General features: G+C 41.9%; 1 protein-coding gene across 10 annotated transcripts in view; it reads left to right on the top strand.

The window, feature by feature from the left end:
- Positions 1 to 27,475, top strand: part of Wdr59 (WD repeat domain 59) — a 113,750-nt gene that overhangs the window by 61,189 nt on the left and 25,086 nt on the right. For 2 of the 10 annotated variants that reach the window (XR_008608677.2, XM_050193378.3), the window contains exons 18-23: positions 4,410 to 4,491; positions 4,586 to 4,701; positions 15,518 to 15,641; positions 22,157 to 22,183; positions 23,626 to 23,692; positions 24,572 to 24,689. Coding sequence is in view for 9 of the 10 variants with exons in the window: in XM_050193378.3 (XP_050049335.3) it covers positions 4,410 to 4,491; positions 4,586 to 4,701; positions 15,518 to 15,641; positions 22,157 to 22,183; positions 23,626 to 23,692; positions 24,572 to 24,689 (534 nt within the window). In the remaining variant the exon portion in view is untranslated. Of the gene's footprint in view, positions 1 to 4,409; positions 4,492 to 4,585; positions 4,702 to 14,863; positions 14,950 to 15,517; positions 15,642 to 22,156; positions 22,184 to 23,625; positions 23,693 to 24,571; positions 24,690 to 27,475 lie in introns of those variants that run through there. The other 8 variants (XM_055061858.2, XM_055061857.2, XM_055061854.2 and 5 more) reach the window with 7 other exon arrangements.

Raw genomic sequence — 27,475 nt, 5'->3', positions numbered from 1 at the left:
CAACTTATATGTGCAGTAGGGTTAGTTGTGAGGAGTTATGGAAATAATTTGATAAACAAGTTAAATTTAAGAGATCTTTTTCGTCCTTGTAGAGTGGCACATTCCCAGTGGCACGTACTACCTAGTTACTCAAGATGGCGTCAAAGACTTTTATTGAAGAGCGGGACACACCTACTTGCACATACCTAGTGACCCAAGTTGACATCAAACAGGTTCATTGAAGACTAGCACAGAACGAGTAATGCTCCAAGTCGGCTTCAAAGAGTTTCATTGAACAGCAGTAGCTATCCAGTCCAGCATCTATAGTAATCCACGTCGATGTGAAAGAGGTTTGTTGAGCAGCACATATGTACACATTGCCATATGCTTAGCCACACAAGTTGGTCAAATGGTTGGTTTTGAACCCTTTCTCTCGCCACAGCATCCCGATGCGATAGTCATTCGACCATGGACTACCCAGTGACTCAAGCAGGTGGGAAAATGGTTATATACATACATACAAACACACAAAGCCCTCAGAGAGTGCATGAGGTACTCCAAGAATACTAACGCATTAACAGTATAATAGCTATCAACTTGATAGTGTTTTAGTTCCACAGCAACAGCAACTGGAAATGTCATTGATCTGAAAATGCCACTTGTGAAATCATGCAGCTTAACCTGTTTGCTTATGTTTATATTAGGTGTTCTTTTGTGCAGTCTTCTTCCATTAATTTGACCTTGACGGTATCGACGAAATTGATCAATTATCTGGCAGGGTGAATGATACAAGATGCAGAAAAAATTTCAAAACACACCACTGATTAATTTTGCAGCGTTTCTTGATTTTAACATGGCCCCGAATCAAACGTGCACACTTTCTATGTGTCCAAAATAGAAAACTAATGTAGAAATAACATTAAGCTCCTAAAGAAAGTAGAAATCTAAAAAGCACTTGATTCTTTAGCAGGGAAAATGGGCATGGGTCTAATATGTGTTGTGCTATGGCGGTCGGTTTCCTAAAGTCTGCTTTGCTGTCCTACATCTGTGTTTCGCAATAAAGCATACAAATGCAGCAAGGGCGGTTTTGGTGTCGTGTCCAGTGGCACCGTGCAGGTAATTTTTGGCAGAATTTTGTTGGAAAAAAGTAATGAAGGTGCATGTTAGAATCTGGTAAATACAGTTATCATACATCGTGAGCTATGGTTATTGCTTGGAAATGTTCCTAGAGCAGGCCTAAAATCGGTGTTTTCGATGGGAGTTTTCTTCTTCTTCTTCTTATTATTATTATTACATGTGTTCAGTGCATTCACTGTCCCCTAAGCTCCGCAGAGACAAATGCTGCCACTAAAGGGGTTGCTACTGGGGTCACCATGAGGGTTAGGGGCATGCGTGCCGCCTGGTGAAGTTTGAATTATCTGGTAAAGGCTAACTTTAGGATCTAAATAACGAAAGTTTGGGCTCATAGAGATGCATGGGCGCTGACTGGGATTGAAGTAACTGAAAAATTGAATTAACCAGAGTTGAATCAATGAATGTCTACTGTATTTGTCAGTGGCTATCTAGGCATGCTTGAGTCTACACAGTAGATTTGTGATAACAAATTAGCTGACGTCTGTGAAGGAACCATTAGCTAAATAGAAAGCTTTTAATGTGTTAGCATTCCTAGGGTACTTCACCCACTTTCCCGGGGCTATGTACAGCCATTACCGATGGTTGTACATATCTAGATATGTTTGTTTGTATCTTAACCGTTTTCCCGCCAACCTGGGTCACTGGGTAGTTTGTGGTCGAATGGGTAGTGCATTGGACTGCTGTGCTGAGGTACCAGGTTTGAAACCAACCATCGGACCAACTTCGGTTACTGAATATGTGGCAATGCGGACATATGTGCCGCTCAACAAACCTCTTTCATGCTGATATGGGTCACTGTAGATGCGGGACTGGGTAGGTAGCAGTGCAGATGGGTATAAACTTTTTGACACTGACTTGGAGCTCTGGGTATGCGCCACTCGGTACGTGCCAGTAGATGTGTGCCGCTCTTCAATTAATGTCTTTGACGCCAACTTGGCCAACTAGGAATGTGCCGCTCTACAATCACGAAAAAGATCCCTTCAATTTCTCCGATGCTGAGCAAAATCGAATGCACATCATGAGGGTTCCTCAAGGACAGGAACTCAACGTATTAGCAGGCTGCGCCATAAATTCACTGGGTATATGCTGCAATTCAATGAACCTCTATCCAACTTGGCTCACTGAGTATCTGCCACTGAATGTGCAGCATGCGAGGGAACAATTCTCAGCGCTCGCACGTACCGGCACACCAGACGTCTCGTCTCAGAGGCCACGTGCAGACTTCTCGGAAGCGCCACTAGATGGAGCAGCGTGCCCAGAAATAAGCGCGAGAGAGGAGCTCGGTTGCCACATGACGTGTTTCTCAGCATTCACACACGCCAGCGAACGATGCATTTTGGAGGCTATGCACAGAGTTTGTGGCGGTGGCGCTAGATGGCACCGAGTGTTCTTAGGTAAGCACGAAAGAAAAGTCCTGCTGCAGTACGTACTTCATAAACTCGTTTTGACGGTGGAAATACCTTGTGTCGCTATAATGATTCAATGTTAACGCATTACCATCACTAGTCATCGTGAATTTGAATTTTCGGTCACATTCATTTATTTAGCACATGCTCTGGTCTTGCTTGCAAGACCAAGTATCTTTTAGAAAACTTACAATGAAGCTTACAGATGTGCACATCCAGTATGAGATACACACGAGTTCATCAATATGCATAAAAAAAATTATGTCGCAGAGAAAAAAGAAATGTCCATCAACAGGAATAACACAAATCATTGCCATAATAGGTGGAGAACTCGGTGCTTTCTTTATGATGCTTACATAAGCAGATGAAAGCACTGTTAACCCCACAGCATAGCATGAGCTAAAATAAAATAAAATAAAAAATGTGACAATATAAGAAAGAAATTTATAGAATGAGATGCCTGTTTCACGAAGCACATACATCATCAAATAAAACTAGAGAAAAGGAGTGTCACAAAAGCTTATATACACTCTAACCATGTGATAACGAAATAATGGATATAACGAAGTAAATGAAATTCCTGTTGAAATCCCCATAGAGATCCATGTATTTAAAACCTCATTTTAACGAAGTACAATTGTCCTGGCAACAGATATAATGAACTAGCTTCGTCTTCGAAACCAAAAAATATGCGACCTTTGTGCACCGAATACATCGCTATACACGTGGTTGGGCACTCATTTGCCTCAGCAGCTTAAATTTCCCATGTCGAGTATGCCGTCGAGCAACACTGGTTTTTCTCATGCATAGCTGCACTATCGCACTTTTCCACTCACCTCTCTCTCTCTCTTGTGTATTCCTGGCTGCGCGAGCAGCTACGCGCAACTGTACGAAAGATTGGTGCATTGGTCTCTACTGTGCGCACAGCTGGGCGTCACCTCTGGGATCTTCCTGGCATAATCTTAAGGGTCACATGGAATTCTGCACGAATCTACCGATAAGTGCAGCAGTGCGAACGACTAGTGCATTCGCTACTATCTTTGTCTACGGTGCGCCGCTCAGGCAGCTGGAGCTGGACCTGGCGTCCGAGATCTCCCTGGCACAATTTCGGGGGTCACGCCCAAGCCGTGCATTCACTTCTCTCTGCGGCACACTGCACAGGCTGGCAAATGGGCGTGGCCTCCTAGATCGCACTGCCATCGATGCAATCTCAGAGGCTTCGAGCCAGCTGAGCCAAGTTTGCTTGCCTCCTCGATCACACAGTAGAGTGCTGTGTTGTGTGCCACGTGCTGCTCGACCGCGACGAGCCAAGTGGAAAGCGCATGCGAAAGACCATCAGCATGGAACAGAAGGCAGCTGTCTAAAGGTTGTTGTGTCAAGTTCCAAGAAGTCGCATGTTGCACACACCGGAGATTTTTTTGTTTTATTTAAATTTCATTGCATGCGTAGCCGTGTCACGGTTCTGCGGGCCACAATGCTATCTTCTTATTTTCATGTTCACAATTGTGCACCCCATTGGGCATATATTGCAGTAAATGGCAATAATGGATATAACGAAGTGCCTTAGGCCCCTCCTTCAACTTCATTATAATGAGGTTCAAGTGTACTGGCATTTGATTAGAGGTCAGGTATGATTAGCAGACCTTGTTCAAAGTCATGCACACAAGATGAATCTGAAGAAGAATCATTTTACTGAATTTATGGTGTGGAGAAAGAAATCATTTTTAAATTAGTACGAGCAGCATTTATTCACTGCTTCTGCTTCTTGCAGATCCTTGTTTTCTGCACATCATATGTGTTAGTTACACCATCGTATATATAACTCAACCTCACAGAATCATGGGCGGATCTAATATAGCAAAATTTTTTCATGTCCTGAAACACTCTTAGGTTGGATAGTGGAGACCCTGTCAGTGCCTGCAACAACAATGCTACATGTGCTGCAAGTGTGGGACGGAAAGACTTGGCACAGGTTTTATGATTTGCTTGCTTGTCTTCTCTAAAAACAGTATCTCTTTACAGTATGCCCGCTTGATGATGCCCTGTCAATGCATTCCCATATCCAGGTGTGGTCCTTGGCAGCACTTATTGCAAATCCGCAGCTTTCTCAAGACAAACAGGGGCCTGATGCAGCAGTTCCATGGGCACAGCACCCCTTTGGTCGACAGATGCTGGAGTCCATGTGCGTGGTTCTTTTCCCAGAAATATAGCTCACTTGGTTTCTCCATTCTGCTGTGTAACAGCAACATAAACACTTAAAACAGCTCTGTGTACAGCCTCTCTGATTTTTAATATTGTGAGAGCATCGACAGCAGGGCATGTTAGTGCCTTAATAATGGTGAGAAGCAGCAAGGTTGGCGATGGTATGCACATGCACACAAAGCACACTACAGTGCGAGTGTCATCTGCCACACTGTTTTCAGGATGACACATGCCCTGCCAGGATTATCTGTGCACCTCTGTTCGAAAAAAAACGGTGTGAAGTGGTATATGTACCCGACTATGAGATGTGTAATCTGTGATGCGCTTTTCATTTTTCTTTCGTATTACTGGAATCACGCATGCGCCATGGGATTAGACTTTAAAAAAAATTAGTTATAATAAAGGGAATTTATCAGCGCATACTAGGTATTTTCTGTGAACGATGAAGCCTCACGGATAATAAAGGCTGGGCGTGTACACTCCTGATGTGAACAGTATCGCAAATGATGCTTGCACTGGCGGGTGGTTTGTGCGCTTGTGTATACTATTTCTGATCTCACCATTATATGGCACTGACATTCCATGCAGTCGACACTCGTGCGATATTATTAAAAATCAGGGATGCTGTAACTTGATGGCCAATAATGCAGCTGGTGCAGGTGCCACACTTAGAACTGAGTATGCAGGCTGTTTAAAACTTTTAACTAGGGGTGTGCAAATACTCGAAATATCACCGAATCTAATAGTGAACATTCAAATAGTTCGATTCGCAAATTGAATATCTACTGTTCGATTTTTCGAATATTCGATATATTCGGCGTAGAGACCTGCAGTACCACATGTTGCATGCGTCACGAAACTCCTCGGGCTCGATGTTGCCCAAGCAAGCATTTCACTTCGTTACAGACACAAAAGAAACGCCGAGCACACCACGCATGGTAGCGGATAGATGGATCGATAGATGCCATGAGTGTTCCCTTTAGAACGGGGTGGTGGGTTGCCCCACCAAGCTCTTGTTATTATATTGCCTAATGTCCTACCTATGTTAAAAAGAAAAGGAAAAAGAAAACAATGAATTCCTATAACGAAATTTCCAAACCCCTATTGTGAACTTTGTTTTTGTATGCCTCCGTTGTTTGTCGTTTGCCTACTTCCACCAATCTTCCAATTGCCACTTACTAATCTCTACTGCGGACATGTTTACTTTCCCCTTGGTCTCGCTGAACCCAAGGGCTTCAAGGAAGCCAGAGATGCCTAAATCGACTGCTTGGCAGATATCTTCACAATCTAATAAAACATGCTCCATCATTTCCCTAGCTTTACTGCAGCACGCACATGCTTCTTCTTCCTTCTTATATCTCGCTTTATAAGTGTGTGTTCTAAGGCATCCTGATCTTGCTTCGAAAAGTGATGAGCTTCCCTTTGAGTTATCATAAATTGTTTCTTTCCTGATTTTGTGTTTTCCTCTTACGTAGTTACTCATAGCAGGTTTCTTTTCCATTGCCGCCACCCATGAGATTATCTTAGCCTCTCTGACTTTCTGCTTGACGTTCTTTGTTGCCATGTTGCTCATCATACAGCACGCATACTTGTTGGTAAGCTTCCTAGTTCTCTTCCTCCACAGCGAATCAATGTTTTTCCTGTATAAATACCTGAAAACTCTCCCAGTCCATTTACTTTCTTCCATATTACTCAAACTCTTCATAATCAATTGTACTGTGAGCTTCTCTCATTTCAAAGCTTGTCCAGCCCATATGACCCTGCACAGCTTCATTTGTAGTCTTTCCGTGAATGCCCAATGCGAGGCGTCCCACTGACCTTTGGTAGCCATCAAGTCCTGATCGTACCCCTGATTTCAAGCAAACAACCGCATTTCCAAATCTAAGTCCTGGAACCATTACACCTTTCCACATACCCTGGAGCACCTCGTACCTGTTGTATCCCTATAGCGCTCTGTGTTTCATTATGGCCGCATTTCTCATCGCCTTTGCTGTTATTGTTTTTTCGTGTGTTTCCATATCTCTATTGCCTTCGTTTATCCATATACCAAGGTATTTATATTCTTTTATCCGAGGTATTTCCTGGCCCTGAATTGACACTGTCTGTTCATTGTTTTAATTGAATACCATAACACCTGATCTTTTAACACTAAATTTCAGACCTAAATTGTTGCCTTCCTGTCCACAGATATTAGCCAAACGTTGCGTATCACTTTGCTAGTTAGCTAGCCACACAATGTCGTCTGCATAAAACAAACCCGGAAGCTGCTGCTTTACTACTGTATCTTCCTGTTTGTATGAAAGATTAAAGCCGGTATTACTTTCCTCTAGGGCCCTATCCATCCTCACCATGTACATCATAAACAGCAGTGGGGATAAAGGGCACCCCTGCCTCAGTCCCTCGTTGATATCAACTTTCTCCTCGCTCCTCATCCCTTCCCAACGCAAACGGCATTTTCTAGGTAAATCTCTCTCAAAAGCTGCAGACAATCGTCACCGAGGCCTTCCCCTTCCAAAATATCCCACAAAATATTGCGGTTTATATTGTCATATGCTCCTGTAATGTCTAAAAAGGCCACATATAACAGTCTTTTTTCTACTCTGGATATTTCAGTACACTGAGTAAGGATAATTAAGTTATCATCCAGACGCCTACCTATTCTGAAGCCATTCTGAAGTTCTCCCAAAATGCCATTATTCTCTCCCCATGCTTGCAGCTTAATTTACTTGCCTGCATTGCTAACCTGTATATTACTAATGTAATGGTCAATGGTCTATATGAGTGAATTCTATCTTTCGCCCCCTTTATAAATTAAATTAATTCTACTTTGTTGCCAACTGTCTGGTATTCGTCGATCTTTTAATGTTTTTTTCTACTGCTTTCACCAGAGCTTCCTTAATTTTTGGTCCTAGTTCATTAATCAACCTAACGGGAACCTTGTCTAGCCCTGTTGCTGTGCGCTTAGGAATTTTCTCTTAGGCTTTCTTCCAGCTGAAATTTGCCAGCACCAGCTTCTTTTCCATTCGGTTCTCTTTCATGCTCTTTTTTTCCTCAATTACAACCTCGTCATTGCCTTGGAAAGATTCGGCTGTTATTTTTTGGATGTAATTTAATGCCACATCCCCTTCCAGTTTGTTTCCATCTTCGTCTAGGATATGTTGCTGCATTGTTCCAGATGTCCTGCCTAATAAGTTTATGTGGTTCCAAAATATTCTAGGTGCGGCCTTCTTTTTTCTCGCATATTTCTGACAACCAACGTTTACTTTCACCTTTTATCTTTGCTTGAACCACTATTTAAACCATAGATTTTTTTCTCCCGGTATATTTCACCTTTTTTTGGCTACTTCATCCTGCGGCAACTGCACTTATTTTTTTTTGCCTACTTGTGTTCTCGGGATGCTCTCTGTTGTTCGTCGATCACTTCTCGTATCTCCCTGTTCCACCAGCTTTTGGGCTTCTTTTTTTCTTTCCAACGACCACGTTGCTTCTCTTTCTGTATTTCTGTTGTTATTACACTTAGAAGCTCATTATATTCCCACTCTTTGCTTGGCCATTTGCCAAGTTCTTCCTTGACTATTGTGACTATATTTATTTGCTCAGCATTCAAATTTGGACTGGCCATTTTCTGCTCCTTGCTCTCTTTTCCAACTACATATCCTATTTTCAAAATGATCCGTTTATGGTCACACCCTATGCTGCTATGCCCTTCCTCGTCAATGACCATTTCTCTCAACTTATCATGAATTCCTTCTGTCATTAGACAGTAATCAATGGTTGATTGCCGGTTTCCCACTTCCCACGCGATCTGCCTTCACACTTAAGCCCTGTATTCACGATAATGAGGTTATGTTGCTCAAGATCTAGCATTGACTTCCCATTGTAGTCGGTATAGCCACCTAGATCTGGTATATGGGCATTCATGCCACCTAATAGGAGAATTTTGGCACCATTCCCGAAATCCTTAATATCGGACCTTAGACATTCCACTAACACTCTTTGTCACTGCGAGCGCCCCCCGACGTTGGCCTGATGCAGGGATTGCGCACATACAGCGCCCGAACGCCGCTATTCGCAGAACGGTGCCGCATCGTCTCGGGCTGCCTTTGGCAGTACAAGTTCATCCGGATCGTAAGGATAACGCGACGCAGACAGGAAACAGCAACAAAAACAGCGCATATTTCTGAGAGGTGTGAAGATCGGGCTGATCAGCCGCCGATAGGCACGCAGATCATGTTGGATATGTGACAACGAATTTCACGCCGCTTCAACAGCCGTCAATCTAACCCGCACGTGTTATCTCGAGGACACTCAAGGGTAAGCTAACCGCAAGGTAACTATACCTGGTAGCGAAGCTTCCATAGGAGCCCATACGTTCAAAACATGGCGGTTCATTGGCAATTCATGGGGCTTAGTGCCATCTCTATGAGGAGGGAATACTTCTGGCGGAAGAAAAAGTTATATGACGCCATGTACGTTAAAAACAGAAGTGACGTCTTTGGTTTTTGAAGGCACAAAATTTGTTTTGGTGGGCTGTCTTTAGAGCTATATATTCAATTGCCTTGCCATTCGACCTGATGGGCATTTTGAGCTTTCAGCGTGGAAAGCGATGCAGGAAAATGCCAGCTGTACGGTTGTTGAAATCGCACCGATGCACAGAACATACTTTCTTTGGAGGCCGACGAAAGCTTTACATGTAGAGTGCTCGTCCTATTATCGAATGTCAAGCCCGTCAGCCAGTGCAGTCGCACGCAAACAACTAAACAGTTATCTGGCGGTCGTAACTCACTACTTTTGACTGAACAGGTTAAGAAGTGATGAAGCTACCCGTGTCACCAAATTCAGACAAACGTTGACAAGAAAAACAGCACAACATGTGAGGGGGGCGTATTTCAACAGGTGCACTTTACGAGCGTGCCTTTCTGCGCATTTCAAGAGCTGCATTGCATTGCAAATGATAGCGGCATCAACGCCCCCTGTAACGATGGCCGCTGAAAAAAAATGTATTTATTAATAATAATAAAATGGAATAAACTTGTATTTTCTTTACTCATCACGTCATATACAATTGACCCGGAATTTCATTTTCGTTGAGTGAATATAACTGTGTCTCACTTAAATTGAAATATGCTTTTTTTCTTTCCCAATGTTTGTTCCCTCCAAACATAGTTGCGCTTCAATCGCTGCTCCCATAACCACCCTTGCTGATGTCGGTGAGAATTTGTACTGAACCACTTCCCCCCAAGCTTAGCGACCTATTTGGATCGACCTTGCCAACTGTACGAAAGCATTCCACGACGGCTTGCAGCCTGTTACCTCATCGGCCAATGGTGAATTTTCGTCGCGGCCACACTGCCTCGGCCATTAGGCCTAATCAGCACTGCTTCATTGGGTGTTGGCGAGTAAAGTTTCATGCCGAATCGACGCAGACCTATTTGCAGGTTGCATGGCAGTTGGAAAGCCAACAAACCGCCTCGCAAATGAAAGCGAGAAACGGCGCGTGAACGAGAAGGGGGGGGAGATCAGCCAAATTTCAGATCCTTTGGCAGGTGGCAAATCACAGCAAAAAATCACGTCGAACCTGACAACAAAACGGTGCGGACGGTGCTTGCTCTTTACTGTCGGCCAGGGTTGCCAGGTCTTCGGAAGAAAAAGTAGCCAAAAAATTCCAAAAAGTAGGCAAAAATGTCACTAACTGCAGCAAAAGTTTTAATTGGTAGCCAAAAATGTAGCCACGGTGCGACAAACGAACATTTGCCCATTTTTAACGCGAAAATGAAGTAGAAAAGGTGAGAAAGACCTGTAGTTTCCTGCTGCGCTGGTGACAAACAAATACCGTATTTACTTCCATAATGATTGCACCCCGAACTTGTCCCAGCGATATGTCGTGTGCCAAGTCTAGCTAATGATGATCGCACTTACCATCTGTTGAATGCTGTCGAATGCTATGCGAACGACTCTTCAAGGCATACCAAGCGGTCTGCATGCACCAAAGATTCTTAAGCAAATGCCTCATTTTATCCCTTTCATCACTTGCCACACTTCCATAAAAAAAAAAAGAAAGCTACAGCCAAACTTGCCATGGCTTTATTATTTGTAGGCTTTATAAAGGTTATGGTCAACAACAACAACAAAATAGGCACCTTTCGATTCTTCTCGTCTGCACTCGTGGGCATGCAACAAATTGTGAGCGGCAATGATAGTAGCCACGTTTACACTGATACGTTTGAAGTCTACCCTATTCATACGCCGACACTTGTAACACAGCTAAGATATTTGCCCACCCTTAGCGGAAACATGCCGTATTAGAATAGTAGTCAAGACAAATGCCGCAGTTTCTGCAGCAAACACGCCATGTGTTTCTATGTCACTGGCAGCTAAACACACCCATCTCTGTTTCTGCCTCCTCAAAGTGAACATGTCTACGTTATTGCCACAAACTTGCTGATATTAATGATATTATTCATTACTGATACTGAAGAAACTGTTTCAGTGCACGTAATGTGCTCGCGAAAAGAAAAAAAAATATTGCATTTGGCGTGTTCGGTTTGCTCCGCCGGCCGCCATTTTTGTTTTGGTGTCCCGCATTGTTACAGGGGCAGCCGCCTGTTTGTTGACCTGTTGTCATCCCGCAGCAAATGCGGGATGAAAAAAAAATTTTTCTTTTCACGGGAATTTAACCCGTATAATGATCACACCCCTGAATTTGCGGCAATTTTTTTGACAAAAGAGTGCGATCATTATTTGAGTAGATATGGTATAACAGAACAAAACAATAATTATCGCATAATATTGTATCATAATTTACCATAATTACCAGCTGATGTTCTCTGATAATTTCTACCGCACACTTGCGTGCTTTCGCATAGCCCAAGTGGTATCGCCAGTTTCAGTAGAATAAACTCGCTGCACGCCATCCTTGCAGAGATGGTTATATTAACTCTATGCCACTATGACTTCACTTCAAACGTTGCCGTGCAAACTCTGTGACATAACACATGTTGTACACTCCTTTGTATGCAGTCGCATAGTCACATAGACATTGGCACCTGTAATGTCTTGGCTGCCGCTACACGTTTTTTGTTGTTGCAGTCGTTTCTGACGCCAAAAACCATGGTCTTCAAGATTCTCTATTGAGGTAACCATCACTGGGGATATTAGGACACCACCTATTGCTTCCGTCCTTCGCAGGACGCAAAAGAATTGCTTTTAAGATTGGTTAATTCTTATTACTCATAGGGAGCTGCTTCGGCCTGTTCAATTATCCATTCATTACAGTCCTGGACTGCCCGAGGCGTTGGTTTGAGCCAACGAGCATCTCGGGCAGTTCTGGACAGCCCAGGGTGACAAGTCGAAGAGGCCCACTGACCATGCAGCTACGATATATTTTCAGCTCCTGAATTTGCTTCCAGAGCTTGCAAGACACAAAAGCATGGCCTTGAGGATCTGATGTTTGGGGCTGTTGCTTCGAGGGGGCTGTCGTGGGGGGGGGGGGGGGGGGGGGTGATTCAGCCACTAACTATACCAATTACCACAGCCAAAAGTAGCCAGAAAGTAGCCAAGCATGATTTTTGATCGCCAGAAGCCTCTAAAAGTAGCCAATTTGGTGAGAAATTGCCAAATCTGGCAACCTTGCTGTTGGCGCTGGCTACACGCAGAGCGGTGATTAGAGTACACTCTAGCGGTGATCGAGTCAGGTGATGTGCGGTCCTTTCATCTGTAGCGCAAATTGGCGTTACGATAACCCAACGGCCGTAAAGTTGGTTTAGTCCTTTGGCATTTGAAAAACTGGAAAGAAAACCTTTCTGTGCTGTTGCGTCTCAGGATCCAAAGATGTGGAATTCACTTTGCTTGTGGAGGAGCAAGGGAATGTGAGACTGGGCCCGATATTCAGGACATTTTACAAACATGTTTATATTTACACATTTACAAGAAAATTCGAAGTACTAGTACAGAAAAAGTTCATGAAGAAGTTGTAGCAGCCGATCACTCCCACCGGCTGTTGCTTCTTTTATGCCCTGTGTGGTCATTGTTCAGTCACTTCCCCCAATCCGGCATCAGCAGACCGATGACATCAGGTCCCACCAATCCGGAGGTCTGTTGCCGTTTCCCTCCGAAGGGAGCTTTGTCGGAAATGCACGCACATCACTGGGCACAAACAGGGAAAGGGGGAGGTTACGCTGACTCTGATCGTACACTGACTTCGTCTCCGGCATGGATGTGCCAATTTGTGTGGCTGTCAGGTAAAGGACCGTATCCTTGCTAATTGCCCAAACCTCTCCTGACCGAGGTACTCCCGTGTTGGCCATAAATCATCCGTTTTGAGAGCCATTTTGACGAGGTCGTCAGCCTGTTCCCCATAATCGTGCGAGCCGTGACTGGAGGGTGTCGTGGAGTGAATGGCCGATCACAACAGTGTAAAAGTTGCAGTTTCACCCGCAAGGCGAAACATCAATTGCGACAGCAAACTAGTGCACAGCTATACGAAGTATGGGTGTTAGTTTTATCGGCCGTATAGACTTGGAAACATTCGCTTACTAAGTGAATTAACAAGCATGGTGTCTGCGTGCATGTGCAAACATGATTACACTTGATGAGCGTAGGCACTCGCTGTCAAAACACTGGTGTGTGCACGGCCGCGCATGGCCGTGCAAAGTACGCACTTGTTGGCGGATTCGAAGCCGCCTCCCTCTCCCTCTCGCGCTGCCTCCCTCCTCACCGATCGTCAATTCTCCTTGCGCCCGGTCGCGAAATGCGCAGTTGCTGCCGGAGCACAACGCAACCCCCCTCCCTCCCTCGCACTCCCCATGTCCTTTTGCGCGACAGTGAACTGCGTTCACATGCGTCAGATTGAGCCACGATCGTCAGCTTCCCTCGCGTGCTTTCACTCGCACATACAGCATACGATGCACGGCAATGGTGTTATCGGCCTTGGACTTTATATGGAGCATCATGGCAATTCCGATTTTTCAGAACTTCATATACTTGTTATGCAGTGCTAGGAGACTCTTGAGCATGTGCAGTGCCATATTTTCCTGCCCAAAATTTCTAAGCAACAAGATTTGTGCAAAATTTTCTGCTATTCGATATTTGATTCAATATTCGACATTATTTTCTTGATTCTATTATTCAATATTCACACACCCCTACTTGTGGCCCCTGCACCAATATGTTTGGCTCCTGCCTTGAAATTTAAGGGTCAAGCCTTTGAAATTATAAGCATAAAAATTGGTGTCAGTGTTCTTAAATGTTTACTTTAATAATGAGGAATCCTCACAGCTGAAATAAATGTCAGGCAAATAAGCTACCAATAAGACGCTAGGTCACAGCCCATAAAACTTCATTTTTAGCAAAAGGTCACTAAGTGATGATAATGACTTGCTCGAAATCTTGCCTTTATATGTTTTAATTGTACCTGGACCTCTTTTGAGGCTAGGTTAGCCAAACCTAACCTAATCCAACACCTAACCTAACCTGCCAAGCTTGGTTAAAACTGAGGTGGACCGAGTTTGAGTGGCAGGTAGAGTACCATGGGGGCTACCTGCAGTTGTATTGACACTTAACTGGCCTGTGCTTCATGGTGAAAACAATAAAAAAAGTGAAGTCCCATCTATTCTCTATGGGGTCACATGGCAACTTTGAGGCCACGTACCTTCCCAACTGTTGGAGTTGCTGCGATCGAACTCATTTTCGTTGTCCCCCAAGACGTCTTCCATATAATTTTTTTAACTACAGTTTTAAATTATTGAGCCATTTGTGGGAATGCAAAAAGCAAACCCAACCCCAAGTTTCTAAAAATGGTATCAGATATAAAGATTGTGCTTTGTCTATAAGAGAAGCTTTGATGCACCCAGATGGCTCACTAATAAGCTTTTTAGTATGTATTTAACTAAGTCACAAATGAAGGTGCATATTTCTTCCTTGAGAAAAAATGGGGACAAGGCATTCAACTTAGCCAAGGTATATTGAGAAATTTCGCCAAGATTTTGTTGCAGCAAAAGAGCTCAACAAGAAAGCCCCAAAGACTGTGTGCCAACTTAACAACCAGCTCATTTTTCTCATTTCAAACAGCAAAACTATCATCAGAGTACATTCTTGCCAGAATGTATGATGTACTTTATAACCAATGTGTAACACTTTGTCAGGTTAGATTCAATTTGCAGAAAGCCACACCTCAAGAAAATCTTTTGGGCATTGGCTGTACTAACATCGGACTCTACTAAGTGTGAAGGTACTTAAATATGCTTCTAGTAATACGTAAGGGTGGAATGTCCCTAGCGATATGATGGTCCATGCTCTACGAATATATGCAGTCAGGTGTTACCTTAAACATTAGGATGCTAGTATATATATCTCTTCAGTGTGAAACTGAGCTCATTGTTTATCATAGGGCTTAACTTGTATGTTTAACAAGCTCTAGTATATTTAACAATGTAGTGTTTAAAGTGAACATCCAGAAATAAAAGGAAAGGTTCCACTGGGTTTGCCAATCTGACTTGGCATCATTGAACCCACATTGCCATCTCTCACCTCCTCCACAATTTTCTCATGCTGTTCCTTGCTTCACAAGCAGTTCAACATGTGAAAATGCCCTAAGTAAGGAGGTTTACGTTCCTGCAGTGCATTGTATGGTTGTAGTAATACAGTACAAACTAATCATTTATTTCATGCATGGATCAAGGGGCTTTCCTTACTCCTCAAATATTGTTCAGTGATTTTGATGAATTGATTGTGAATTATTTGCTATTATGAATTTCATTTGTAATTCATTTAAGTGTTGTATTGTGTGCCTCTTCCAGCATCAGCCACTACTTAAAACATTATGACATACAAACTGTGGCAATGCTGTGCTGTATCTTCAGTGGCGAAAATGCAGACGGCAACTATGGCAAGAAATTTGCTTTTGATCAGGCCTGCAATAGTGTAAGTTTTGTCATGTGCTACACAGCCTTTGTTACAACAAAGTAAATTATAAAATGTTTGTGAATGGTGTGCACTTGCTGCATTTAACTTCCCTCAGCCTCACTAATACAACTGTTGTGGACTATGGTCATTTTTTAACTCTTTACGGACTGAAGACGAGCTAAGCTTGTCAAGTGCATACTTGCAAAAAAGTTGAACGGCGAGACCAGCTCATCCAGCGCTTTTTGTTTTTCATGTAGGCCTTAAGACGATTTAAGCTCCTGTGTTGCTCCATGCTTCTTCCAGGTGGCACACATTTATTTTGTGCTTGTAAATAACATCAGATGGTGCAAGGAGCTGTTAGGTAGTGAAGTTATGAGCATAGACTCACTAGTGTGATGCAATGAAGCCCGCCTTTGTTAACAGTGTAAAACGTTTTTTTTTTCCTTGAGAAATTCACCTTTCTGACAGAAATTTTTTGCATGGTCTTGTTTTATGTGATCATAAGCATTGTTTGCACCCGAAAAAAAAAAAAAATCTTCTGTCTTCTTGGCAATTTCTTTAATTGTTTTACCATCCTTAAAGAGTTAATTACCTAATGCGCAAATGTGCAGTATGCTTATGTATTTTTATGCATAAAGAAATGAAATGGTTGCTGGTTATTGCTGTTGTAAGCTTGGTGCTCTTACAAATGATAAATGATCAAATTATTAAGTGAGAAAGTTGGCACCCATCAAACTAGCCTGAAGCTACAAAGGAAACTCGCACAAGTTCCTACAAGTGGAAACACATTCAGGTTCTTCCACCTTGCGGGTTTCACAGAATTCATTTTGTTAAGTGATGAAATTGCATTTTTTAAGAATCTTCAGTGCACCTTTTCTTTGTCATTATCCTTTTTTTTTACTTTTTAACAGAAGCAAAGGGTATATTAGATAAGTTGCTTTCTGCAACCATTGTTTAACACTCCAAAATTAGACTTCTGTAGCATGAAAAAGGCTAACAGACGTTTTGAACTTGTCGACTTTGACAGAAATTAAAGAAAGAAAGCAGTGGTGAGAACGGCTTGAAAGCAGCAGAATTAAAGTGAAGGACAAAAAGAGCAATTGTGCTGTATGCACACACTTGCAATCAATGATATCGTGCAGGCATTAGCTGGCAAGCCAGTCACCAAATGCGACAGCAAGATGGTAAAGTAAGCGAAGATATGCATGCATAGAGACAGCTGTCCAGTGCAAGTTCTTTTCGAGGATGTTTTGCAGAATTGGCTGAACCCCAGAACTTTTGCATGCATTATCACTTTTTTTCTTTCTGGAATGTTGCCAATAGCTGATTGAGAAAGGTCCCATGGTATCGTCCAAATCTATTATCCTTATGACATATTTAATTGGTGACTTCAGAGCATTGTGGAAGCGCTACGAAGGTAATAAAAGACAGTTTTAAAGCTGTATTACTTGAATAAGTTGATAAAATAGCATTAATTCTTCATTACCTCCATTTGATCGCACTTATGCTTGCAGTAAAGCCAAATTGCTCTCTTGTACAGCCTGTGAATCTCTCTGAAATTTGCAGTCAATTATTTTAATTAGTCTGTCTGGATTACCATGTGATGCTCCAGAAAAGAAACAAAATATGGTTACACTACGGCTATCTACTACAATTTGCAAGGCATCCTAGCAGGCGATGTGCACTGGACAGCCTTTGAGCAGGCTCATACCTAATCTTGCCTATTTAACCACCATACTCTGTCATATGATACTGCTGAGCTCATTGGTTCACTCTACATTATGAAAAAAATTGCAAAGGTTCTGACAGCACAGTGCTGTGGATGTGATGTCTTGCCATAAGAAGCAATACACTGAAGTATCCTGGTAAACAGAACAAATGTAAAGTATAGTATGAAGATGGGCTTGAATGCTTTCAGAAAATATACAGCTGAATCTCGAGCATATTCAACTTGTTCTGATGGTGAGCGCAAGGCAATTGCAGCTGAGTTGAAGTTTGTCAAAGGCACATAGGAAGGATTGAGACGGAAAGGTGCACATGGTTTGGAGAGGCTGTACATTCTACTACATAGTACTAGCATGAGGAGGCCTAAAATTTTTATAGCTTATTGTTTTTAACTGTTTGAAACTTCTTGTATATAGTATGATTGTTTGAAGGATTTTACATCCTGCCAAGACTGAGAAATATTTAATACATAATGTATTTACTGGATTCTTATAGTACACAATGAGCCACTAAAGCTTGGGCAGTTGGGAGTAGTACTCAAAGGAGTACAGACACGAAAATATTGCCGCACACATTTAGCTTTTTTAGGTAGCTGTCAACTTTGTAATTATGGTATAAAGCTTCCAAGTTCTCTAGAGTGCCATAGACGATTAATTACAGCACCTTTTAATCACTAGTTTAAAATTTATGCCAAGTGTAGAACGATTTCAAATGGGAGAGGGGAAACTATTCACATCACCGAAAATAGAGGTGGCAGTCATGTGGTATTGCAACTGAAGGGAGTGCCAGTTAGTTCAGTGTGGGGATTGAAGGCCATACAGTGACCGTGTTGCCAAATTGCTGCCAAATTACGGTCAAATTGGCCCTTCCAATTGTGCACTTCTTTTGGAAATGCAGGGGAACCCACTCTCCCTGCTTGTCCTGGCAAGTGCTGAATGGACTTAGATTTTGGCAATATGGTCATAGTGTCATCACGGTCAGTGGTGTCTGGTACCTTGACAGTGCCACATCAAGTTACTGTGACATGAATAGTCTCCTTTTTCACGTCTGAACTCGCACTGCACTTGGTGCATGGTTTGAAAAAGTTGCATTTAAAAATAATGTAATTAATATTTGTTGTCAAGGAATTGCAGCTTCGACAGCTATCCTAGTAAAGAAATAAAAACAAAACAAAAATTTGCTGTCAGTGCGTTTTTTATTTATGTACTCTATTTCATACTTAGCAGGTAATGCTGCTGAAGTTATACAAGTAGTGCAGCCGTAGAAATATATCACTCAGCGCATTTCTTAGTGACCTTTGATCTGCAATGTCTTGTACAGACTGACTTCTAGATATACATTAGAACTATAATTTTGGAGCTAATGCTACATCAAATCATTTATTGTTTGTGTGCTTTGTGCTTCCAATATGTGATAAACTATGTTTTGGTGTCAAAGCTGGCGGTTTGCTATGGAAGCTCTGCAATGAGTGCGGTAGCACAAACATGTCACTCCACTCATCATGGCGTGATATTTTTTGTAGGTTCAGATCTGCAATGTCTTCTACGTGATAATTGCTTCATATGTTATGACTTCAACATAGGTAGTCAACATTGTGCCAAATTACGCAAAAAATTCTGGTTTCTTACTGTCATGTACCATGCACCATTTTTTGGGCACGAATGCAAGCAGTGCAAGAAGTTGCTCTAGCCTTTGTAGCATTGCCTGGAACAGGGATTAAGTGTGTAGAGCAACGATAAGGTTTCACATGTATTACGCTTTCTTACATCTACTCTTATATGCTTCTGGTAGAAGGCAGCATTTTCCCTGCCATACGACCCTTCAGTAGAACTTGCTCTTGACCTAGTTGGGTCTTGCTGAGTGACATAATTGTTGCAAAAAGCACACAAACAAAAAGTAAAAGAAACACACACACAATGACACAAGTGGCAACATGCAACTCTTGCTGGCAAAGGCTGCTGTACAGTAGTGAAGTTTACCTAAAATATGTGTCTAACGTCATGTTTACATGAACTGTTTCTACCTTTGATTGAGGCTCTGTGTACTGCTTTTGGTAAATACAGAGAAAACGTGGTAAAAACGTATTAATTACTGTTGCCATGGTATGAGAGTACTACTAGGCAGAGAAGTTTATAAAACTGGAAATCATGCACAAGCCAAATTTTCATGTAGTATAGGTGTAGAGCATGGATTTCAGAATTGATGAAATTTTACAAGTGAGTTTTACTAGTACTGCCATTAACCTCTAGTGACTAGGCAGTACACATAAACCATAATGAAATTCCGTTTCTTTATGGCTCCCATGGTGCATCAACTTTTTTCCGTATAGTATGTATATGCTTTGACAGTGTGTGGTTGAGGCACCTTCTAATTAAGCCTACTTTATTTAAATGCTTCCATGATCTCTTGTGTTATCAGCATTGCTCTCGGGCTGATAATTCCGTTCAAAATGTCACATGAAGCGTTTGAGTGAAATCTGTGTAATGTTGCCTGAAATGACTGACACCAGGATAAAATACAGCCACTTATTCCCAATAACTTATTAGCACCTTGCAATTATTCCCTCCATTTATTCTAATGAGTTTTTCTATTTGCATCTTCTTTATCTCATTTTCTAGCATGTGCATGTGAACTTAAAACTCTATTTCATTTTTAAAACTTTTGTGTGCATCAATTTGCTTTGCTTGCTTTTCCTGGTATAATATTCTTATACTTTCCTTCACTGCCTGCACTTATGGTATGGGTAATGAGAACACATAATCACTTGTGTATGTTTGCTTGCATGAGCCCTCTGCATGTTTTTTGTTTGCCATTTATCATTGTCACCAATAGCAATATTATTTGCAGTATGGTTTTGCAGAAACTTATAGATACACTGACTGCATGTACTCAGTATAACCTGACAATTTTGCACTGTGCATCTTTGTTGTGGTAATGTGCTAGTATTTTTTAAAACAGCAAGTAAACATATGTACATTCACTGTACTCAAGTATTGGCTCAATTTTCTCTTGTTTCAGTCACTTAAGTGTTTACATTTTTGAAATTATGAGAACTGTCTGCAGTAACAGTGTATGTTGGCTGTTTATTTATTGTCTTTTGAAATCTAGTCACATTTCAACCATGCTTACTAGTGATAGCTATCACCATGGACATATATTGAACCTGAGCTTAGCTAAGTTGTAGGCTAAGGTTCTAAGTGCTTAATGTGGGAACTTTCTTTTGCCATTGAAAAAAAATTTCATTATGAACTGCAGTCACCAAATGATGCAACTTGCTACACAGGTTGTCTATGATAGAGAACTCAAAATGCAGATAATGCTGTAACAATGTTTTTTCAGCGGCTGGAAGCCATGCGAGAACAGATCGATGTTTATTTTGAAGTCGTGCCTAAAAAAAGGGGGGAAGTTTATTTTGGAAAAAAACATTGTAAAGAAATCAAACTGCAAATTTAACAAGGTGTGCACTAATGTGGTGCAACTGCAATTAAAAATAACGCACTTTGACTGATGTGTCAAGCCAGATTTTTTCCTATGTTTCACAGAGACCTTTAAACCATTTAGAGACACTAAAGAGCAAAACAATTTGAGCTGTGTTAGCAAATTTCCTTTAAAAACATGAAAAAGAGCTTAGTAAACCAGAAGGGACTGGTGACAACACTGCTTTGAGGTTTCCGCACTAGCTCACCGTGATTTCATAGATTCTGATGGCGTCTGCTTGGGTCGAGTCAAATTTTTATGAGTGAAGATTGATTGCATTGTATTTTAAGAGAGCCAAAGACTGAGCTTAGAATGTTTCAAGTGCTTTTGCTGAAGCTGCGAAGACTCAGCTACGATAAAATACAATAAAATTTGTGATGTCACACTGATGTACTAGCACTAGGGTTCCAGCACGAAATTCAAGAACTGAAACTTTGACCTCCATTTTCTCTTCTAATAATGTACAATTATTACTGCAAAATTAATGAAAATAGAGTTTTGAAAGAATGTTTGACCTGTCCAAACTCATTTAGTATTCCTATTTAGTGTCCCTTCAAGGGTGACAACTGATTTCTGTGAAATTTTAAATGTTTTGGTGTTGCAGATTAGTCACAATACATTTAGTGCAATTACCATGCTTGAATATAAAATAAATTATGTCTTTCACCTTTCCTTAGGTATGCTGCATTTGGCACTTGATTTGATGTAACATGAGCATAGTCAGCTGGTCAAACAGGTGCATTTGTATTGTGGTAATTTTATTTGCTATAACTATTTTAGTCCCTTGATACAATATAAACAAACTTCATGTGAATTGAATGTGTCATTATCAAACAGAGATGTACACATACCTTACTAGTTTTCGAAACATGGAACCCATGAAAAAACTCACTTTCCTTCCAAGCTTGGCACACGACCAGGAATTTACAGAGGTATTGCAGAGGTCACATATTGTGCTGCCTAATGCATGCGTGCATGCTTAGGCAACAATGATATTAAGCCTTTTTTAAGGTGGCTGTGTTTTGAAAGCTATGTCAGCAGACATGTATAGTTAGGATCCTTCTTGACAAAATTTCAAATGGCAGACTTCAACAATACCTGACACATAAATGAGAGCATTGTGCATTGTCATTTGCTATGCTGTGCATGCGAAGCACGGGGTTGGTGGAGGGGTCTCTTTTTTATCATTATTATTTGCTAAAAATCAGCGGGGCTTGCTCTTGCTTGAACTGGTGCTTCGGACAGTTTTAGTTGCACTGCAGCCTTCTGTCATTACCATTTGCCTGTTCTTTGAGCCATGTTCCTTTATCTTTTTACATTCTTCTCTTCAGCAACTTACTGGAAGCTGGTGGCAGAAGGTATGTGCCATAATTTCAAACCTGCTCTGCTTTTGTTGCAAATTGCTATGGGATTCTCTTCTGCAGTCTAGGCCTTTTTTTCCTCTGCTGCACTCGCTCTCCTCCCTTTGTGCACGAATATCTGAAGATGGCGTATTGCCAGGCGTGAGGCTTGAGAAATATGTGTTAGATACATCTCCTTGTGCTTGTGATTCACTTTGACTGCTAGTGCAGCAACTGTGTGTAGTCTGAGTGAATGTGACATTATGTACCTTGCGGTTTTAAGCACTCACCTCCCTTGCGATGATATTTAAAGAAATGTACATTACTAAATATAAGCAGGATTCACTTCTAGGCACCCTCCCCTAGTAGACCTCTACCTGTTTAAATGTCACTGGAAACACCCTGTACAACACAAAATGAGTTGAGTGAGTGCTGGTAGGAAAAAAAAAAAAAAAAAAAAAAAACCTCAAATTACATAATCTCTTTATATAAGGTGTTTTATTTTTGTGTGCATGTTTTAGCTATATTAAAATTTAAAGATTTGAACAATATAAGTAATGTTGATGTTATGCTTATCACTTAAGTGTCCAGATTTGCAGCCTCTAAATAAGTAGAAAATGCTTCGCGAAATGCGAAGGTTGTGGGTTCGGTTCCCACCTGCGGCAAGCTGTTTTTTCAACCACTTTAGTTTCCATTAATTTATCGTTTCTTCATTCCATTTACTAAGCACAAGTAATTTCCCCTATGTTGTCCTTGGTGTCAGTGTTTGTTGGCTTCTCATGATATGACTAGAAAATGCTCAGTTACTTTTAAAATTTATTTATTCATACTAGCCATCTCAGGCTCTTACAGGAATTTGCCAACAAATGTTATGTACATAATTAACAAAGTTGCAATAGCTATTTAAGTATTGATCCTAAGTGGCTCATTTATTCAGTGAGTTTGAAGCCTGTGCTCAACATTATCTGCCGAAATGACTAAACTTTCAAGAAATGGAGCATGTGGTTTTCAGTGGTTATTCGTTTAAATGGTCAATGAAAGTGTGCATGTGACAAAAGTATTATAGCTTACTTAGAGGGAGAGGGTGCATCTGCCATTATTTGTCTGCATATTCATACTTCACATCTACGTAGCCCAGTTTGGAAAAATTCTGTTGCAGTGAGGCTACTACCAATTGAATTTTATCTGCATAGAGGAGCACCCACCCAATGGCTCGGTTGTGTCACTTGATTTCATTTTTATGTTATTATATTCCTTTTATGATAAATATTTCATTGAAATATTGAACAGTTGTCATGGTTAGCATTGCCACTTTCCCTGAACCTGTACCAATAGGTGGCACATTGTGGCTGCTTAAAATCATGGTTAGCTTGTCAGCAGAGAGTCTTCACTGTCTTGCCCTTCTAAAACTATTTCAAATGTATTTCATATGATGCTAATTTGCATTTTTTCCCTAATAGGTGGGGGGATCTCCGTACCATACGGTAACTGGCCCGTCCGACTCTGTCTTTAGTGGACTGTATGTAGGTAATGTCTCCAGCCTCCTCTTATGTTGCGTTTTTTTTTATTACTTGAGCAAATAATGATGCTTTTTTACACAGGTAGTTCTTATAGGTTCTTCTAGCTCTCAAGGCGTTCATGGCTCTGCTATAAAACCAGCTGCCTTGCACAGCCTCTGTGGCTGTTTTAGATATTTGTCTGGAGGTTGTCAAAATGTTTCTTCAGCACTTGTAAAAGCTGTAAAACATTAACAGTAGCAATAAAGAGTTATAATATCACCATTAGCATGAAGCTGGGCCCTGTGTTCAAAGTTCTAAAATGTATCGTGATAGAACTATCCCAAAGGGGAACCAGTGGGCCGGTCAAAAGTAATGGTGCTCAGAAGAGATTTTATAGGAATGGAACATATGCATCTCTCTTGAGGGGAAAGCTAGTGCACTATATTGAACTAGAAGGGTATCATAACTATACCACATGTGTGTACATACAGTACATACGTACATATGCATGTGTGCATGCACACGTGCACACACACACACGCCACACACACACACACATTTTTAGCACGTAAAACCCTAGAATTCAATACGTAATTTTTGTTAAAGCCAGATTGGGGAAAAAAAAAAATAAGGTCCACCAAAGCAGACTTTTGATGCCACTGCTGACAGCAGAAGGTGATTCCACTCCAGGCTTTGAGTTACACATGAGGTTACTATAGCAACAAGATAATGACTGCATAAGGCATGGCAGAGAGCTATAATAAGTCTCTGCAAAAGTCAAGGAGGGAAACAGCTACTACTGTTAGCGGTGGCACCCTGGTTCTGCTTTGACAGGTCCTGTTATTTTCCTAAAACTAAGTACTTTGGTGATGCGCACATATGCAAAGAATTTTTTTTTTTTTTTCAGAGTCACTAAAGCGGAATCGTTCAAACAGCTGGTCAGATTCCATAGACGACATTCGATTTATGGACAACAGCCCTGATCCACGAGAAGTAGAACGCACCAGCCACAGAGCTAATTGCAAGTAAGCAATAAATGTAGTCCTCATTTTCTGTAAATTGTTGTTTTCTGTCTCATGGCAGCATAGGAATCTGAAGGCTTTAAAACTGCAAGTGCCTTGAGTGCTTATATACATCTGCCCTACCGTAGCACACGATGCTAGCACTTATTGCTTGAAACATTGCGAGCCATGCCTTATGGGCATTTACGCTGATCATTCCTACATTGTCATTTGCAAGAGAAACATATTAAGAACTATGACTGAACTGCATGAATTGTTCTAATTTAAAAGCACCTAAATTGACTCAGAAAGATGAGCTTCTTCTGCACTATATCTCTGTTGGTAGCACCAGCCTGCTTAGCTGGCTCTACACAAATGTCTCTTGTAGAATTGGGCTGGGAGTGTTGGCTTGCCATGCACTAAAATGATGGGAACAGTTTCGCTTTGACATTAGGCTGCAATGCACTCCCACATCTTTAGGACAGCATTTGGAGGTTAGGTATGCACACAGGTGAGGTTAAGTGGTACACAGGAGAGCACAGAGAAAAATTTTATTGGTTCAATAGGCAGTCACCTGCTTGTTAGGTACGCTCCAAACCTGTTCATGGGCACCCTTTTATTTAAAGTTCCAGAAGTGTTCCTGCAATCCTTCTTAAACATAGTAAATAAACCGTCACAGTTGCTAGATAACAATGTTGGTAATACCTTAGCCAGATGTTACTTGCCTGCAATGCAGCTAGAGATGAACAATATTGCTCTTGACATTTATTGTGCTTTTCTGCATCTTTATGGGCAAATTCCTCCCACTGTTTGTCTACTTCCATGACTGCACTCATGACATCATGAGAGCAGATAACAGCTATTGTCTGAATGAGCGGGATTCCTTTAAGGGTCGTGATCAATACTTGCTAGCACAGAAACAGCAGGAGCCACATGCAGCGAATAAAGCAGCATAAGCAGCATAAAGAGACAAGCCAGATTATGCCTCATAACAACTACACTCGAATACGACAGGAAGTGAGCAGCTATGATTTTATGAAAACTGTGTTGCATTGTGAGACCTACAAAGCATGATGCAATAGTCTACAGAGTACGTTGAAAGTGATCAGTGCACATACCGTATTTACACGATTGTAAGTCAACCTATTTTTTAAAGTTTGAAAATCTGAAGTGGGGGGATTGACTTACGATTGAAACCAAAACATTGCACCGCCAAAAAAGCGAGACGAACGAGATATCAGGGGAGCTACAGCATAGTTACAATATTATGTTTGCTCTATGGCCCTACCCATAGTTTTCGCTATCCCGCGTGTTTGTTCGCTTTTCGGAAGGGTTTTTCAACATTTTTTAGAGTTTTACAGTGCACACAACACTCATGGGGGGGAGGGGGGTATCAATAGCTGATGGAAGTGCCGCTGTTCCATTCGCGGCAGCACCCCCAGAACGGCAACGCTTGCAGGGAGTATCGATAGTTCACGGTAGAGCAGACACCGCTCACGTCTTTCTCTTACCCTGTAGCTCTTAGTTTGACGCGTTCGACTCGACTGCCGGCTACGTGCTACTTCCATGCTTCCTCAGTCATCATGAGTGCTCCAGGCCCACTAAACATTCGGCGCTCGTTCACAGCAGCGTTCAAGAGGGCTGCCATACTTTATGCCGATGAAACGAATTACTGCGCAGTGGGCTGCAAGTTCGATGCTTCTGAACGGGTGGTGCGAGAGTGGCAACTGCAGCGAAGCAAAATTTTCACCTGTGACAGCAAGCAAAGAATTTCCCACGGGCCCAGGCGGGACGCTTTCCGGAGCTGTAGGCCAAGCTTGCGACGTATGTCGCTGAAATGCATGATCTGTCCCTGCCAGTGAAGTGCGACATGGTCATGAAACAAGCCCAGACCTTCACCTTTTAAGGACATGCTCCGCCGTGAGTACGAGTGGCTGGCGGCAGAAGACCGCGAACTTTTGCCAACCGGACCTGTCAAAAGAGCCTCCCTCACGGCTGCATGTGGTTGGGCGCATTTGGCGTGGGCTGCTGTTCCACAAGATGTCGTGGGGTGGTTGTTTGCCAAATGTGGAATTTCACTGGACGACGGCGTGCTGTGGGACCGTAGCAGCGATGACGATGGCAGCACTAGTGAGGACGATGGCCCAAGTGAAGACAAGTAGTCCAGTGACCATGCCAGCTACTAATAAGTTTTCATTATGGAATGCGTCCTCGGGTATGCTCTTCCTTTTCTTTCCCCCTGTCACACGCGATATGGAGGGGGAAGGGGGGTCGACTTACATTCGAGTTGCCTTACAATCATGTAAATACTAAGTGCCACTTAAAGGGACTCCAGAATGATCTTGATGGTTGTTCATGAATGCATAGATTTAGTAGGGGATGTCCTTCTGACCATTAAAGAAACACTAAAGAAATTTAGTTTTGGATGTATGTTATGGATAATCTTCTACACATCATTAGTGCACCATTTTGAAAGGGTTCAGAGCTTTAATTTATTCATAAAGTACAGAAAGAGGGGAGATGGCTGGTGACACTATCAGAATTCATGTCAGCTGCTGGAAGCCGTGAGTCAGTAACAAGCATGTGCTTAGTTCATTCCCACACATTTTTTGTTGACCATGCCAAATTTCAGTGAATAGTGTACCATCTTGTGTGATGTACCATTCAGATGCTAGCTGACACTATAAATCTGCAGACCAGGAGGTGCATTGGAAACCACATAATGAACTGTGGTGTAGAGGGATGCCCATGGGAGTCTGCATTCTTGCAGGCCGGAACTGCCTGCAGTGGCTTTGGGTCAATAGCTATGC

This window comes from Dermacentor andersoni, chromosome 1, assembly GCF_023375885.2.
Source record: "Dermacentor andersoni chromosome 1, qqDerAnde1_hic_scaffold, whole genome shotgun sequence".
Taxonomy (NCBI): Eukaryota; Metazoa; Arthropoda; class Arachnida; order Ixodida; family Ixodidae; genus Dermacentor; species Dermacentor andersoni.
Note: the sequence above shows the minus strand (reverse complement) of the source record. Positions and strands in the feature narration are given on the sequence as shown.